The following is a 13,220-nucleotide window of genomic DNA, read 5'->3' as shown; positions in this document are numbered from 1 at the left end:
GTTTGCATGTGCATATTATTTAATTACACAGTTGGTGAACGACTTTGCATTAGTATTCTTATTGCAGACTTAATTTGTTTTTTTAAAAAAATGTCATGGAATATTTAGAATTTAGCCAGTAATGGTTTAATGGACTAATTGATGGAACAATTTGAACAAAATCTTGACTCTGGTTATCACCAAGTGATGCATTACCAGAGATGTTTTTTATTTCAGGGGATGGGACTGTTGCTGGCAAGGCCAGCATTTGTTGCTCATCCCTAATTGCCCTTCTGAAGGTAGTGGTGAGCAGCTGCCATGAATCCCTGCATCTATCTGATGTAGCTATATGCACAGTGCTAGTAGGAAGGGAGCTCCAGATTTTTGAACCATTGACAGTGAAGGAATGGCAATATGTTCCAAGTCATGATGGTGTATGGCTTGGAGTGCTACTTGCAGGTGAGGGTGTTCCCATGTGTCCTTGGTCTTGTTCTTAGTTATAGGGGCTATTGGTTTGGTAGTTGCTGTTGAAGGAGGCTCAGTGAGTTGCTGCAGTGCACCTTGTAGATGGTACAAATATCTACCTCTGTGCACTGGTGGTGGAGGAAGTGAATGTTTAAGCTGGTGGATGGGGTGCTGATCAAGCAGGCTGCTTTTTCCTGGATAGTTTAGAGTTTCTTCAGTGTAGCTGGAGCTGCATTCATCCGGTCAAGTGGAGAATATTCCATCACACTCTTGATGTTTGCATTATAGATGGTGGATAGGCTTTGAGGAGTCAAGAAGTGAGCTACTTGCTGCAGAATTTCAGGCTTTTGACCTGCTTGTAGCCACAGTATTTACCTGGCTGGTCTAGTTCAGTTTCTAGTCAGTAGTAACTCCCAGGATATTGATGGTGGGGGATTTAGTGATAGTTCTACCATTGAATGTCAAGGAGAGATGCTTAGATTCTCTCTTGTTGGAGATGGTCATTGCCTGGCATTTGTGTGGGTGAATGTTACTTGCCACTAATCAGCCAAGCCTGGATATTGTCCAGCTCTTGCTGCACATGGGGAGGGACTGTCCCATTATCTGAGGAGTTGTGAATGATACTGAACGTTGTACAACCATCAGCAAACACTTCTACTTCTGACCTTTATGATGGAGGGAAGATTTTTAATGAAGCAGTTGAAGATGGTTGGGCCTAGGACACCACCCTGAGGAACTCCTGCAGCTGTGCCCTGCAGCTGAGATAGTTGACCTCCAGCAACCACAAACATTTTCGTTTGTGCTAAGATTGATTCCAACCAGTAGAGAGTTTTCCCTCTGATTCTCATTGACTTCAGTTTTCCTAGTGCCCCTTAATGCCACACTTGGTCAAATGTTGCCTTGATATCAAAGGCGTTCATTCTCATCTCACATTGTGAATTCAGCTCTTTTGTCCATGTTTGAACCAAAGTTTTAATGAGGTCAAGAGCCGAGTCGCCCTGGTAGAACCCAAACTCAGCATCAGTGAGCAGGTTATTACTGTGTAAGTAGTAGTTGATAGCATGGTTGACAACTGCTTCCATCACTTTGTTGATGATCGAGAGTAGACAGATGGTGTGGTAATTGGTCAGATTGCCTTTGTCCTGCTTTTTGTGGACAGGACCTACCTGGGCAGTTTTCCATAATGTCGGATATATGCCAGATTTGTAGCTGTACTGGAACAGCTTGGCTAAGGGCGTGGCAAGTTCTAGAGCACAAGTCTTCAGTACTACTGCCAGGATGTTGTCAGGGCCCATAGCCTTTGTTGCATCCAGTGCCTTCAGCCATTTCTTGATATCACTTGGAGGGAATCTAATTGGCTGAAGACTGGCATCTGTGATGCTAGGAAACCTCAAAAGGAGGCTAAAATGGATTATCCTTTGCCACTTCTGGCTGAATATGGTTGCAAATGCCTCAGTTTTGCCATTTGCATTGGTGTATTGGCCTTCCCCAACATTGAGGATGTGGATATTTTAGGAGCCTCCTCCTCCAGTTAGTTGTTTCAATTGTCCATAGCTATTCATGATTGGATGTGGCAGAAATGCACAGAGTTGATCCATTGGTTGTGGGGTTGCTTAGATTCTAGCATTCAGATACAGATCTATCTAAAATAACTTCAAATTTTGAAATAAGAGTGTCTGTTTTTATAACTTCAGTTAATATTTTGTCATCCAAAGACGAGGGCTTAAATCATATTTGTATTAATGATTGGTAGTAAATTGGAACCTCTCTATAGAGTCTCTTTCTTGTGAACTTAAGTATTTACATTTCTGTGCATATATTTTAGGATAAGGAGGTGGAGTATGGAGGAGCTGCACCACGGGTTCTCAGCCTGGATGATTACTTCATGACTGAGGTAGAAAAAGTAGTGAAGGACCCAGACAGTGGCAAGCGAGTCAAAAAGAAGGTAAGTGTTGAGAAAAATGGTTATAGCTACAGTTAGTTTCAGTAGAAAGAAATGGCCAAACAGGGCTTGATTATTGAACCAAGATGTGTCTTTGCTATCTGGAGCTTGAGATCCAACTCTCTTTAAACAAAAGGATAAAAAAGAAAATTAGATGGTCACTATGGTGTCCAATGTGAAACAAGTCTTTTTAGTAAATGTGGATCCATCACACAAAACAGACTATTTACATATGGATTACATTGAGGAGTTGAACTGGGTTTTTACTCAAAGCCTTTACAGTTAAACAGTGGCTTGTAAATTTTCATTTGAATTCTGGAACTACAGCATTCAAACCAGCATAGGAATTTTCTTGTACCTGCTCAATCACATGTATATTCTCTGATTTGTGAATCACACAAGAACCTCTGCATCACAAATAATTACTCAAAGCATATAATCTCTCAATATTACTCATAAAAATTCAGCATTAAAGGCTTTAGTTAATTTGCATAATTTTATCTACTATGAATCTTGTCAACTCCAGTAAGTATTATTGAAGCCTTTTCTGGGCCTTGCCTCATTATAAATTTGTGCATTATCTTTCTATGTCATCAGGACCCTTGAATAATGCAGCAGAAAAATGAAATGATGGAATAAGTGACTTACGTAATTGCTTATGAAGCTGTCACCTATTTTCTTGGCCTTTTGTGCAGCTCTGCAGACCCCCTTGCCAATAACATTTGGAATCTGATTTTTAAAGCTCCACCTGCCACTGTAAACAATAGCATTTGCGATTTTGCTGGATTCTCACCAACTTTCATGTAGCTGCCACTTAAACCTAAATGTAATGGTGCAGTGGTCTGGCAGCAGTATAATTTATAGCTGATAGATTCTTTATTTTAGTTGCCTGAATGATAAAATGTGAGCTGGCCTGAAGCTAGAAGACAGACTTGGCACACTCATGGTAACTGAAGCAGATTGAAAGATTACATCAAAAAAGGGTCAGCCTATTGGGCATTACGCCCAATGATGAGCTTTACATAAAAGCCAGATTTCAGGTCTTTACATTTTCTTTACACATCAAATTTTTAGGGGTTGGGGGTGTTGTGGGGGTGGAATGGATGTTCTGTTTCCAATTCGGCACCATCCCTGGTGTGACACGCTGTAAATAGAAATGCAAAAAAAATGGAAGAATATGGTGAGAATAGTCCACTGAATTTTCAATGCACTTCATTGATCTCAATGCTGCAGGAGAGACTGGACTGTTTTGTAATTGAAGTAAAGGTTGTATATTAATATGTTATTTCCACAACCAGAATACTGGAACCTGTTGTAACACTGTTGTCATCATGGCCAACAAATATTGCAATGCTCAGATTAAGGCCTGCTTGAATTTTTGGATCGAGAAAATATTAAATTTCAATGCCTAAGTTCTGATAAACGTTGACAGCAGTTTTCGCAACAGTCCCTGATGTTTTGCTTCTCATCATAAGAAATATCTAAATTGTGCAATAGTTGCCTATAAAGCCATTTTGGCAGTTAGAAGAAATCTTTCAACCACAGAGTTTCAGGTCTTTTACCCTGGCAGTGAATTTCAGGCCCTATGGAGGAAGAGTAGGCAGATAATCTCCCAGGAACACCCACCTCTCTAGACATGTCTGAAGAAATTCTTGACCTACAGTGGGAAACCAGTTAAGTAGGCCCTTTAAGGCTGCAATTGAACTCTCATTAGCTGGTATCTAGTGTCAGTTCTGCCGAAGACCCCCAATCTTTAATAGTCCCTGGAGGGAATCAGTTAATCACCATTGCTGTGCCTGTAAATGTGCCTCTTTGGAGCTCAACATTGTTAATGATAACCGTTTCTTAGCCCTGAAAAGGGGCTCTGGAATACTTTATGGCAGTATGGTCCTGAACTGCTTAACTTACAAATGCACCCAGGGCTGCACATTGCTGAACTGTCTTTACAAATGTCGCTGTCCCATCTCATCCATGAGAATCCCATCCAGCCTCCATGATTTGATATAATATTCAGTGCCTTATGCATGAATGCACAAAGATTCTGTTCCACTTTTCATGTGCCAGTGGAATCCTGGAATTTTAGATTTATAGTTTATACTCAGGTGCAGTGAATTGCCAGTTATCATTATCGTTCCAATTATTTCGAAAGAAAAAGACTGATCAGGTCTCCTGCTTAATCAAATGCCTGTTTTCTTTCCATCTCTCCCTCTTTGCCCCCTCAGGTCTTAGAGTATGAATATGAGCCAGAAATGGAGGACACATACAGAAGCAGCATGTTCAAAACATTCCGGAAAACACTAGACGATGGGTTTTTCCCCTTCATCATTGTCGATGCCATCAACAACAGAGTCAAGCATTTTGAGCAGTTATGGAGTGCAGCCAAAACTAAAGGCTTTGAGGTGAGTTAACAGTTTACATTTATCCAGCACCTTGAACATAGTTAAACATCCCAACGTGCTTTACAGAACTGCCTTCAGGAAAATAATGGGTGCCAAACTAAAGGAGAAGATCAAAAGTCTTGTTCAAAGTGGAGAGTTTTAAAGGGGGTTGGAGGGTTTAGGATCATAATTCCAAACATGGAGCCTAGGTGGCTGCATGCACAGCTGCCAAGCCATAAAATTGTTCACGCAAAATGCATAAATTGCTTTTCTTGGTTCAGTTTATAAAAAATTCTGCTAACTTTAAGTCACCATATTTTAAAGTATTCATTTAGATTCTAAATAGTTGCAGCTCCACTGGTGGAAGGAGAATGATGGGAGAAAAGACATAAAGATCTGCTAAATTAATGTTATAGATGAAGGTGTTCAAATGTTTTCTAGGTAGGAAAAAAATTACATTGACAATTAATTGACGGAGTTAAGCATTTTTCCAGGAAATACGTTGTTGGAATTTGAATAGTATTTTGCTATTCTGGCAACTCCCTACTATCGGTTGTTGTGTTAGGAAGCTGGATGCACTTTCAGGATTTCTACCTTCTTTCCCTCTTCAGGTTTATATTGCAGAAATGAGTGCAGATAATCAGACCTGTGCCAAGAGGAACATTCATGGACGTAAACTGAAGGAAATCAACAAGGTAAATAATCAGGGTTTCTACTACTTTATGCCTTTGAACGTGATCTTTCTTCACATTTTAACTCCAAGCTGGAGAGAAGGACTGCTTTCAGGCTTCCCAAGTTGTATTCTGAAAAATTCTCCTTTTGTGTGAGCACATACATCCAGCTTACTCCCATGCCTCTGCAACCAATTGCTAAGATAACAGCCTGAGGGAAGGCATTTGAGATTTTTTTTCCCCCTCCCTATGGGGAAACTCTTATCTACTGTTTGATTTATCCTAATTATGATACAGCTAGAAACAGAAACTTGGGTGGAGACAAAGTTGCATCCAGTCGTGACCAACTTCTATATGCAGATCAGTGTGGCTTATCGGTTGCCAATATGTTATTCTAGTGAATGAGTGTGATAGTAAAAGCAATCATGTTGACTTTATATTTGCTGTAGGCTGTAGCAGAAACTGGGGATTCATTTTTGTTAAAATAAACTACTATGGTTGGAATGAGTACAATTTTCTGATCAGGCTTGCATGATTTCACAAGATCATAAAAAAACTTGCATTTTTTTTAGAGCCTTTCAAGATCATCGGATGTCTTAATGCTCTTTACTGTCAGTAAAGTAATTTTGAAATGTAGTGGCTGTTGGATTGTAGGAAACTCCCTTAATTTGTGCACATCAACAATGTAAGAATCATATAATCTGTTTCTGTGATTTGATTGAGAGATAAATATGGTCCAAGACACTGAGGATAACTTCCCTGCTCTTCTTTGAATCAGTGCCATGGGATCTTTTTACAGAGGGCATACAGGGCCTCAGAACATCTCATCGGAAAGACAGCACACCCAGTAGCGAAGCACTTCCTCAGAATTGCACTGGAGTGTTAGCCTTGATTTTTGTGTTAAAGTCCTGGAATAGGATTTGAACCCAGAACCTTCTGACTCAGGCGAGAGAGCCACTAACTGAGACACGGCTGATGCACTTTGTCATTGCCTTTGACGTCGGTGGAGAGTAATATTGGGCGGGAAGGGGGCCTCCATTGCTCTTCATCAAAATCTATTCTTAGAGTTGACTACACGCTGCCTGGAGAAGAATTCCCTGATATCAATCCTTGGATTCAAACTAACAAAAACCAATTTAGTCCCCTTTTTCTACTCACTTTATATACTCACTTTATGTTCAACTTACTTTATATAAGTACCTGTTTCATCACATTTGCTATCTTATTTGCCTCTCAGATGCCTTCTTTCCAAGCTGAAAAACCCAAATGTCTAAATTTTCCTCATATCCAAGATTCCTCACATCAGAATTAGCCTTATGGCTCTTCACTACAGCTTCTGGGACTTCAATGTCTCCCTTGTGCCTTGGCAACCATCTGGACACATTACTCAAGCTGCAGTCTGGCCAGAGCACAGCACAGTTTAAACATGGCTTTCTCTGACTTACAATTCAACTGTTTTGACTATGTGGTTCAACATTCTTTCGTTTGTCGACATGTTTAATTTAGAATCAGGTAAAATTCTTAGGTCTGGTCTCACTGCATCCTGAACTCTTATAAGCATTATTCAAGGGGTTGCTTATTTTTCCATTCTGTGTGCAGTGATTTGCTTTAGTTTTTTGAATTAAATTTCATCTGAAATTTACCTGCCTGCATACTATATTTCATCCAGCCAACTCTAATTTTTGATTTTCCTCCAATTCAGCTGCCCCTTCAAGTTTGCTTGTAACAAATTTGGCCACCTTGCATTGAGTTTTTGAGTCTGGATCGTTTGTGTAAATGGAACAAGATGTGTTTTGACATCCTTATTTTTATTTATTTTTTTGAAATTTGCTTAAGGAATATCATGTTTAACCAGCCTAATTAAATTCTTTGAAGAAGTAGGGAAGAGAAAGGGGCAACGCATTGGAAACAGTAAACATTGACTTTCTGAAATTTACCTGCTCACATAATATATTTCAATAAAGTTCTGCATAATAAACTCATAACCAAGGTCATAGCATGTGGAATTAGGGCCAAGGCAGCAAAATGGATTAAAAGATGGATATGAAACAGAGAACAAAAGTTAACAGTTTTGGGAAGTTTCTCCGTCTGGCAGAAAGTTGGAATTGGCGTTCTGCAGAGACCTGTGCTGTCCCTGGAGGACACCATATAAATGACACAGAGTTAGTAATTGGCAGTGTGGTGTTGAAATTCGCAGATGATATTTGTGTGCGTGTATGTGTGCTGGGGAGGTGGAGTGGTATAGCTGATAATGTGGTGGACTGCATTGAAATACAGGCAGGCATTATCAGATTTTGCTGATTGGCAAATAAATGGTAGATTCAATGTGGTAAAATGCGATAGGACTCCTTTTGGTTGGAGGAATAATGAGGGTACTTCATCTCTGGAAGATAAGAATCTACATGGGATCAAAAGCTAAAAAGAGATTAAATTTATATAGCATCTCGGTTAGAATGCACTTGTGTTCTGTTGTTCTGGGCTCTGTATACAGAAAGCATACTTGAAGCACTAGAAAAAGTGCAAAAAAGATTTATATGGATGTTGCCAGAATTGATAGGGTGCAACTATCAGAAAAGAATTGAACAGTCTCTGGCTCTATTCTCTGGCAAAGGGAAGGCGAAGAGGAGACCTGATGAGGATTTTCAAAATTATGAACTGGTTTAAAAGATTGAATGTTCAAAAACAGCTTCCCACTTGTGATAAACCTAGAATAAAGAGGTACTGTATAAGTAATGATAGCATCTTCCAAATAGAATAGATAATTTGGAAAGAATTTCTTTACACACACACTGGTGAGAACGTGGAGCTCATTGCCCCCCCATGAAGTGCCTGAAGCAGATAGCTTTGATATATTTAAAGAGAGGCTTGGTGCATACCAATGGTGTCGGGAATAGGGAGGGGGTTATGTGGGTAGGATGGGAAGTGGTAATTAGTGTGGGAGAAGGCTTGTGTGAAATATAAACTCCAGCTTGGACCAGTTGGCCCAAATCACCTGTTTCAGTTCTATAGATTCTGCATGATTCTGCACGTCATTCATTGATGTATTGGCACTGAGTTGGCCTTAAATATTGGGTCTTATTAGCAGCTCAGCTCCAAGAGACTACATAAGTTATACCTACTGTGAAAATTTCACTTTTTTTAATTCAGTGAGTTGATGGCACTATGCAGGAAGTTGTGAATCTCTTATTTCTTCATTCACCTTAAAGACCCATAAGGATTGGAAGCAAGTTGGAAAGGAAATCTTGAGCTCAAAAGTTGTTTTAATGCTCAACTGGCAACCAGCAGTTCTAAGCAGCTGTCCTTATCAACTTAGATATTTTTAAAATTGCTGGCCATTAAGTAACCAAACACTGGCTGAGACTTGATTAACATGTATGATGTTTTATAGATGGCTGAACATTGGGATTCAACTCCCCGCCACATGTTACGTTTAGACATCAGATCGCTACTCCAGGATGCTGCTATTGAAGAAGTAAGTGGCCAGAATACGTTCAGGCTTTCCATTATCAATAATTTCAGGCCTGTAGTAATATTATGTAGGCTTGCAGTCACACCATTACATTGCCAGCTGGTTTGCTGTGTTTTGTATCTGAACTATTGATTATAATTGGAGGAGGAGGGAGAGAGAGAAATTTTATATAAATTTATGCTGGCTACTGAAGCTCAGTAGCTTACTCAGCTTGCCTCCAGAGTTCTGCAGCACTTTTGTCATAGAAGCTGCACCTTTTCTTTGTATCTCTATGAAAGCAAGTTATTTCATTTGTTAAAGTAATCTCTGTCAGTAGACTGTTAATTGTTTCCTTTTCTTTAACAGAAGCCTGATATAGATTCAACAAATGTAAAGCTAATGGCGTTTTAGACCCAGCCCACATTTCAATCATGCTGTAACACCTTTGAATTTGGATTTTCCTTTTTTGTAGAAAACTAAATACTGTACAATAAAAACAGATAATCCTAGAAATGTTCAGGTCAGGCAGCATCTGTGGAGAGACAAAGTTGATATTTCAGACCAATAATCTTTTCATGTTAACTTTGTTTCTCACTTCTCTTGCAAATATTTGCTGAGTATTTACAACATTTTCTATTTTAATTTCACATTTCCAGCATCTGCAGTATTTGGCTTTTGAATAGTGTACCTTCTCCTTTGAAAGATATTGTGTAATAAGTGATATGGTGCAAGTGTTTACCTGTTTTCAATATAAGTTCATGATCGTGTACTGGGAACTACAGTGTAGAAAACAAGTGCTTTGTGGAAATAGACAAAAATTAGTTCACAAGCCACCGTAATACATTTTTACACCTCTTATGAGTCACTTAAGATTGTCAGCATCTTGGGAGCTACTGCTTGCACCCCTCACTCCTGTGCAATAGATCATTAAAGGAAAGGGAGTAAAAAGAATTCCTTTTTAAAACTTAATTTGTGTAACCGTAGGTTGAAATGGAGGATTTTGATCCAAACATTGAGCAGCAGCCGCAACAAGAAGAAGAACAACAACAAGACGAATCTAAGAAAGACGCCACTGATGAAGAGGAATGTGAGACGGTAGGAGATGACATCACAGAACTAAATTCTTTAATCTCTTCAAGTGAAACTTCTTCCTAGTATTTTATACTGGTGTACCTGTCAGTAAGAAATGCAACATAAGTTTTCCTGTCCAGTACCGGGAACATTGGTGCAGTGCAAATTATTGGAGTCTTTCCTAGTTATCAGCTATGGGATCTTAGTTACGAGACCCTTGGCCTGTTGACCAGATATTGCAGTTCATGTCGTAGATTTGGTTAGAGAACACTATTATTAGACATGAATGCAATACTGATTTTTAAATGATCTGATCAGTCTTGAGTAAAACTGCCTGTTGCTACTTTGTAATCTCTTGTCATAATTAACGATATCATAGTTAAATATGCATTATCAATATATGCAGAGGCATTAAGACCAAGCAAAATGGTTCTCATTAAATTAATGACTTAGGATCATTATTGCATTGGGGGTTATCATAGTTGTTTGTAGGCTGAACACAATGCCCTGAATTTGATAATGAAGTAAGAGTGCTTGCTTGAAGAAAGCTGCCCACAAAGATCTAGTGATTTAGCAGGATTTTCCCTTTTCCCGTCTGCAGTTTAAATGTGGTGCCGAGGAAAGGGATATCTTGTGTGCAGCAGTGGTGATGTCACTAAGTCGGTAACCTCATATTTCAGTATTCATACAAGCAAACAAGGAAGTTAAAGCCACTGAACCCCTTCATTTTTAATTTAAATTTCAAACAGAAAAAGAAATTACTTATTGGAATGAGATATATGCTAAAATAAAGATAAAACTGTTTTTCAGAAAAAAGATTTTTAAAAATATGTGGACGTTTTTATCATTAAGGAGAAATTTGACATTCCACAAATAGAAAATTAAATTGTCAGGACCACTGAATGTGTTTAACAGTGATTATGCAATTAGTATTAGTATGTCATTAAAAGCCCATTGAGGTGTAACTTTTTCAAGGGCTATTGCAACAAAATTAAACATGTTAGAATGGAAGTTTTCGTCAAATCATGTTTGCAACAGGATTGCAGTCTTTTGGAGCTGCTACAGCACATGCTGTGGAGGAGTGTAGATTCACTGGCAGCAACTTCTGGATTTCCACATTATTCTGTGCGTGTGCAGGTTACAAGTTGCTGTCAATTTTAGTAAAGTAATGATGGTAAAGGCCAGCAGTTTGTCGTCATTACCACCACAAAACCAGGCCAGTGTTGTCAGAAATCTGCTTTATTGATGTATTTGTGAAGCTACCCACGTTCAAAATGCCCAACTAAATAACAAGTTTTCTACATGGCTGTAAAATAATCAGTGGAGAGCGGCCCCAAGTTGTGACCTATCTGACTAGTATCAGTGGTTTACAGTACATTAGTAGAATGTTGTTGGCGAACTGTTTCAAGGTATAAAACATCAAATACTTGACACTGAAATACTTTAAAGAAGAAAGGCCTTTCATGACCTCAGGAAACCTCAGAGTGCTTACATTCATCGAAGTACTGTTGGAAGAGTTGCAGGAAATATGACAGTCGATTAGCAGAGAGCAAGGTCCTGCAAATTTAAAAGGATGTATGTGATCAAATTGTCTGTTTTGGGTTTTGGTTGACTGATAAATGTTGGCCAGGCCACCAGACGAACTTGCCCGCTCACTTTTCAATTAGCCCTTTAACGTCCACATGAGAGGGGAGGTGGGGCCTCAGTTTAATGTCTTATCTGAAAAACATCACCTACAACATTGTTCATTCCCACAGTACCAACCTAAATAATGTTCTTAAGTCTCTGAAGTAGGTTTTGAATTTACAACCTCCTGACTTGCGCATGAACGCTACGAGTGAGCCAATGTTTTATTTTTCAGAAAAAGCAACTCCTAATCTTCATTTTTAGTAAGAATTATAGGTTATAGAATTCACTTGAGAGTTAGTGGTTGAAGCTGAAACTATGCTAACATTTAAGATTCACTTGATTAGATAGTTGGAAGAAAAAGGAGTTGAGGGCATATGCTAACACAAAGGTAAATATTATTAAATCTATTTGATTGCATGGAGAGTAAATAATAAGTGTAATTGAGCTAAATGACCTATTTCCTTGGTGTAACCTCTATTTCTTTGTAGATGCACAATATATTCATGTTGGATTGATTATGCTTTTACAGGTAGTTGATGCTTAATGGCCAACATGTCCCTATATTTCTTACTGACACGAATACCTTATACCTGACTAGAAGCTTACTTTGAAAGATATCAAATATTATGAATGTTTCTTCCTGTTTCAGTAAAATTAAGTTTAATCCCCATTGTTACATATCACCTTGGAAGATTTGCAGTAGACATATGGTATCCATAATTCTTTAAGTTACTGAAATATTTGCATTTTTTATAAAAATGAGCGTGCAATTATAGTTATTCAATGCTGTATGTTTACATTAGGGTGCTAGTTACTTTTCAATCTGAAGCCTTGGAATTCTGCTAGTCATAGGACAGTCTTTCCATTCAGCATGACAAGCATTACAAATGCAGTTTCAAAAATATGTTTGTTTTCACCCATATTGCTTATAATAATGACAACACAGCAAATTCCATTGTCTAGCCACATTTTGTTTTCCAAATAACACCTATTTATTGATATGAGGAGATGTTCTTTCCTCCCATACTATTTCAAAATCAATTAGCCACATAAAAATAATTTTTTTTACTGATACTTTACCACTCGCTTTACCACTGACTTTTAAGCATCTCTGAAGTTTGGGATTATGCAGTACATAGTAAATTAATTTCCAAGACATTTGTTTTACAGTATTTTTCTTTTCTGATGTGGCATATATGGCGCATACATTTATTTTCTAACTACTGAACTATATGAATAGACTAGAAAATTTTAAATTGGAAAAGTAGTTTGTAAGAAAAGTTGGCATAACTTCTTTATTGCTCAGCATCTGCATATGTTCATGTACAGACCGCGTGTAGATATGTGTGGGGGGATTTTTGAGAGAAAAAGACAGACTTTTCAAGTGAACCACAATTACCATTCCTGTGCTGTGGTGTCTTGATTGTGTTTTTCTCTTAGCTTATGTTCCGTTCATTTTGCTGATGGAGAGAATCGTTGTCTTCGATACTATATACCGTTAAACGTTTCACTCTAACCAGATGAGCTTCTCTTGTGTGTGTGTGTATGATTTAGGGTTTCGTGACAAAAAGCAAATGGGAAATGGATACATCGGAAGAGAGCTTAGGTAGGTACAGATTTTTTTTTCTTCTTTGACT

General features: G+C 38.4%; 1 protein-coding gene across 5 annotated transcripts in view; it reads left to right on the top strand.

The window, feature by feature from the left end:
* LOC121292833 (YLP motif-containing protein 1-like) overlaps nt 1–13,220 on the top strand; it is a 159,194-nt gene that overhangs the window by 82,384 nt on the left and 63,590 nt on the right. For all 5 annotated transcript variants that reach the window (XR_005946342.1, XM_041215293.1, XM_041215292.1 and 2 more), the window contains 6 exons: nt 2,270–2,389; nt 4,609–4,785; nt 5,376–5,459; nt 8,824–8,907; nt 9,868–9,978; nt 13,138–13,189. Coding sequence is in view for 4 of the 5 variants with exons in the window: in XM_041215293.1 (XP_041071227.1) it covers nt 2,270–2,389; nt 4,609–4,785; nt 5,376–5,459; nt 8,824–8,907; nt 9,868–9,978; nt 13,138–13,189 (628 nt within the window). In the remaining variant the exon portion in view is untranslated. The remainder of the gene's footprint in view (nt 1–2,269; nt 2,390–4,608; nt 4,786–5,375; nt 5,460–8,823; nt 8,908–9,867; nt 9,979–13,137; nt 13,190–13,220) is intronic.

This window comes from Carcharodon carcharias, chromosome 20 (assembly GCF_017639515.1).
Source record: "Carcharodon carcharias isolate sCarCar2 chromosome 20, sCarCar2.pri, whole genome shotgun sequence".
NCBI lineage: Eukaryota > Metazoa > Chordata > Chondrichthyes > Lamniformes > Lamnidae > Carcharodon > Carcharodon carcharias.
The sequence above is the reverse complement of the archived record's forward strand: the minus strand, read 5'-3'. Positions and strand labels throughout refer to the sequence as shown.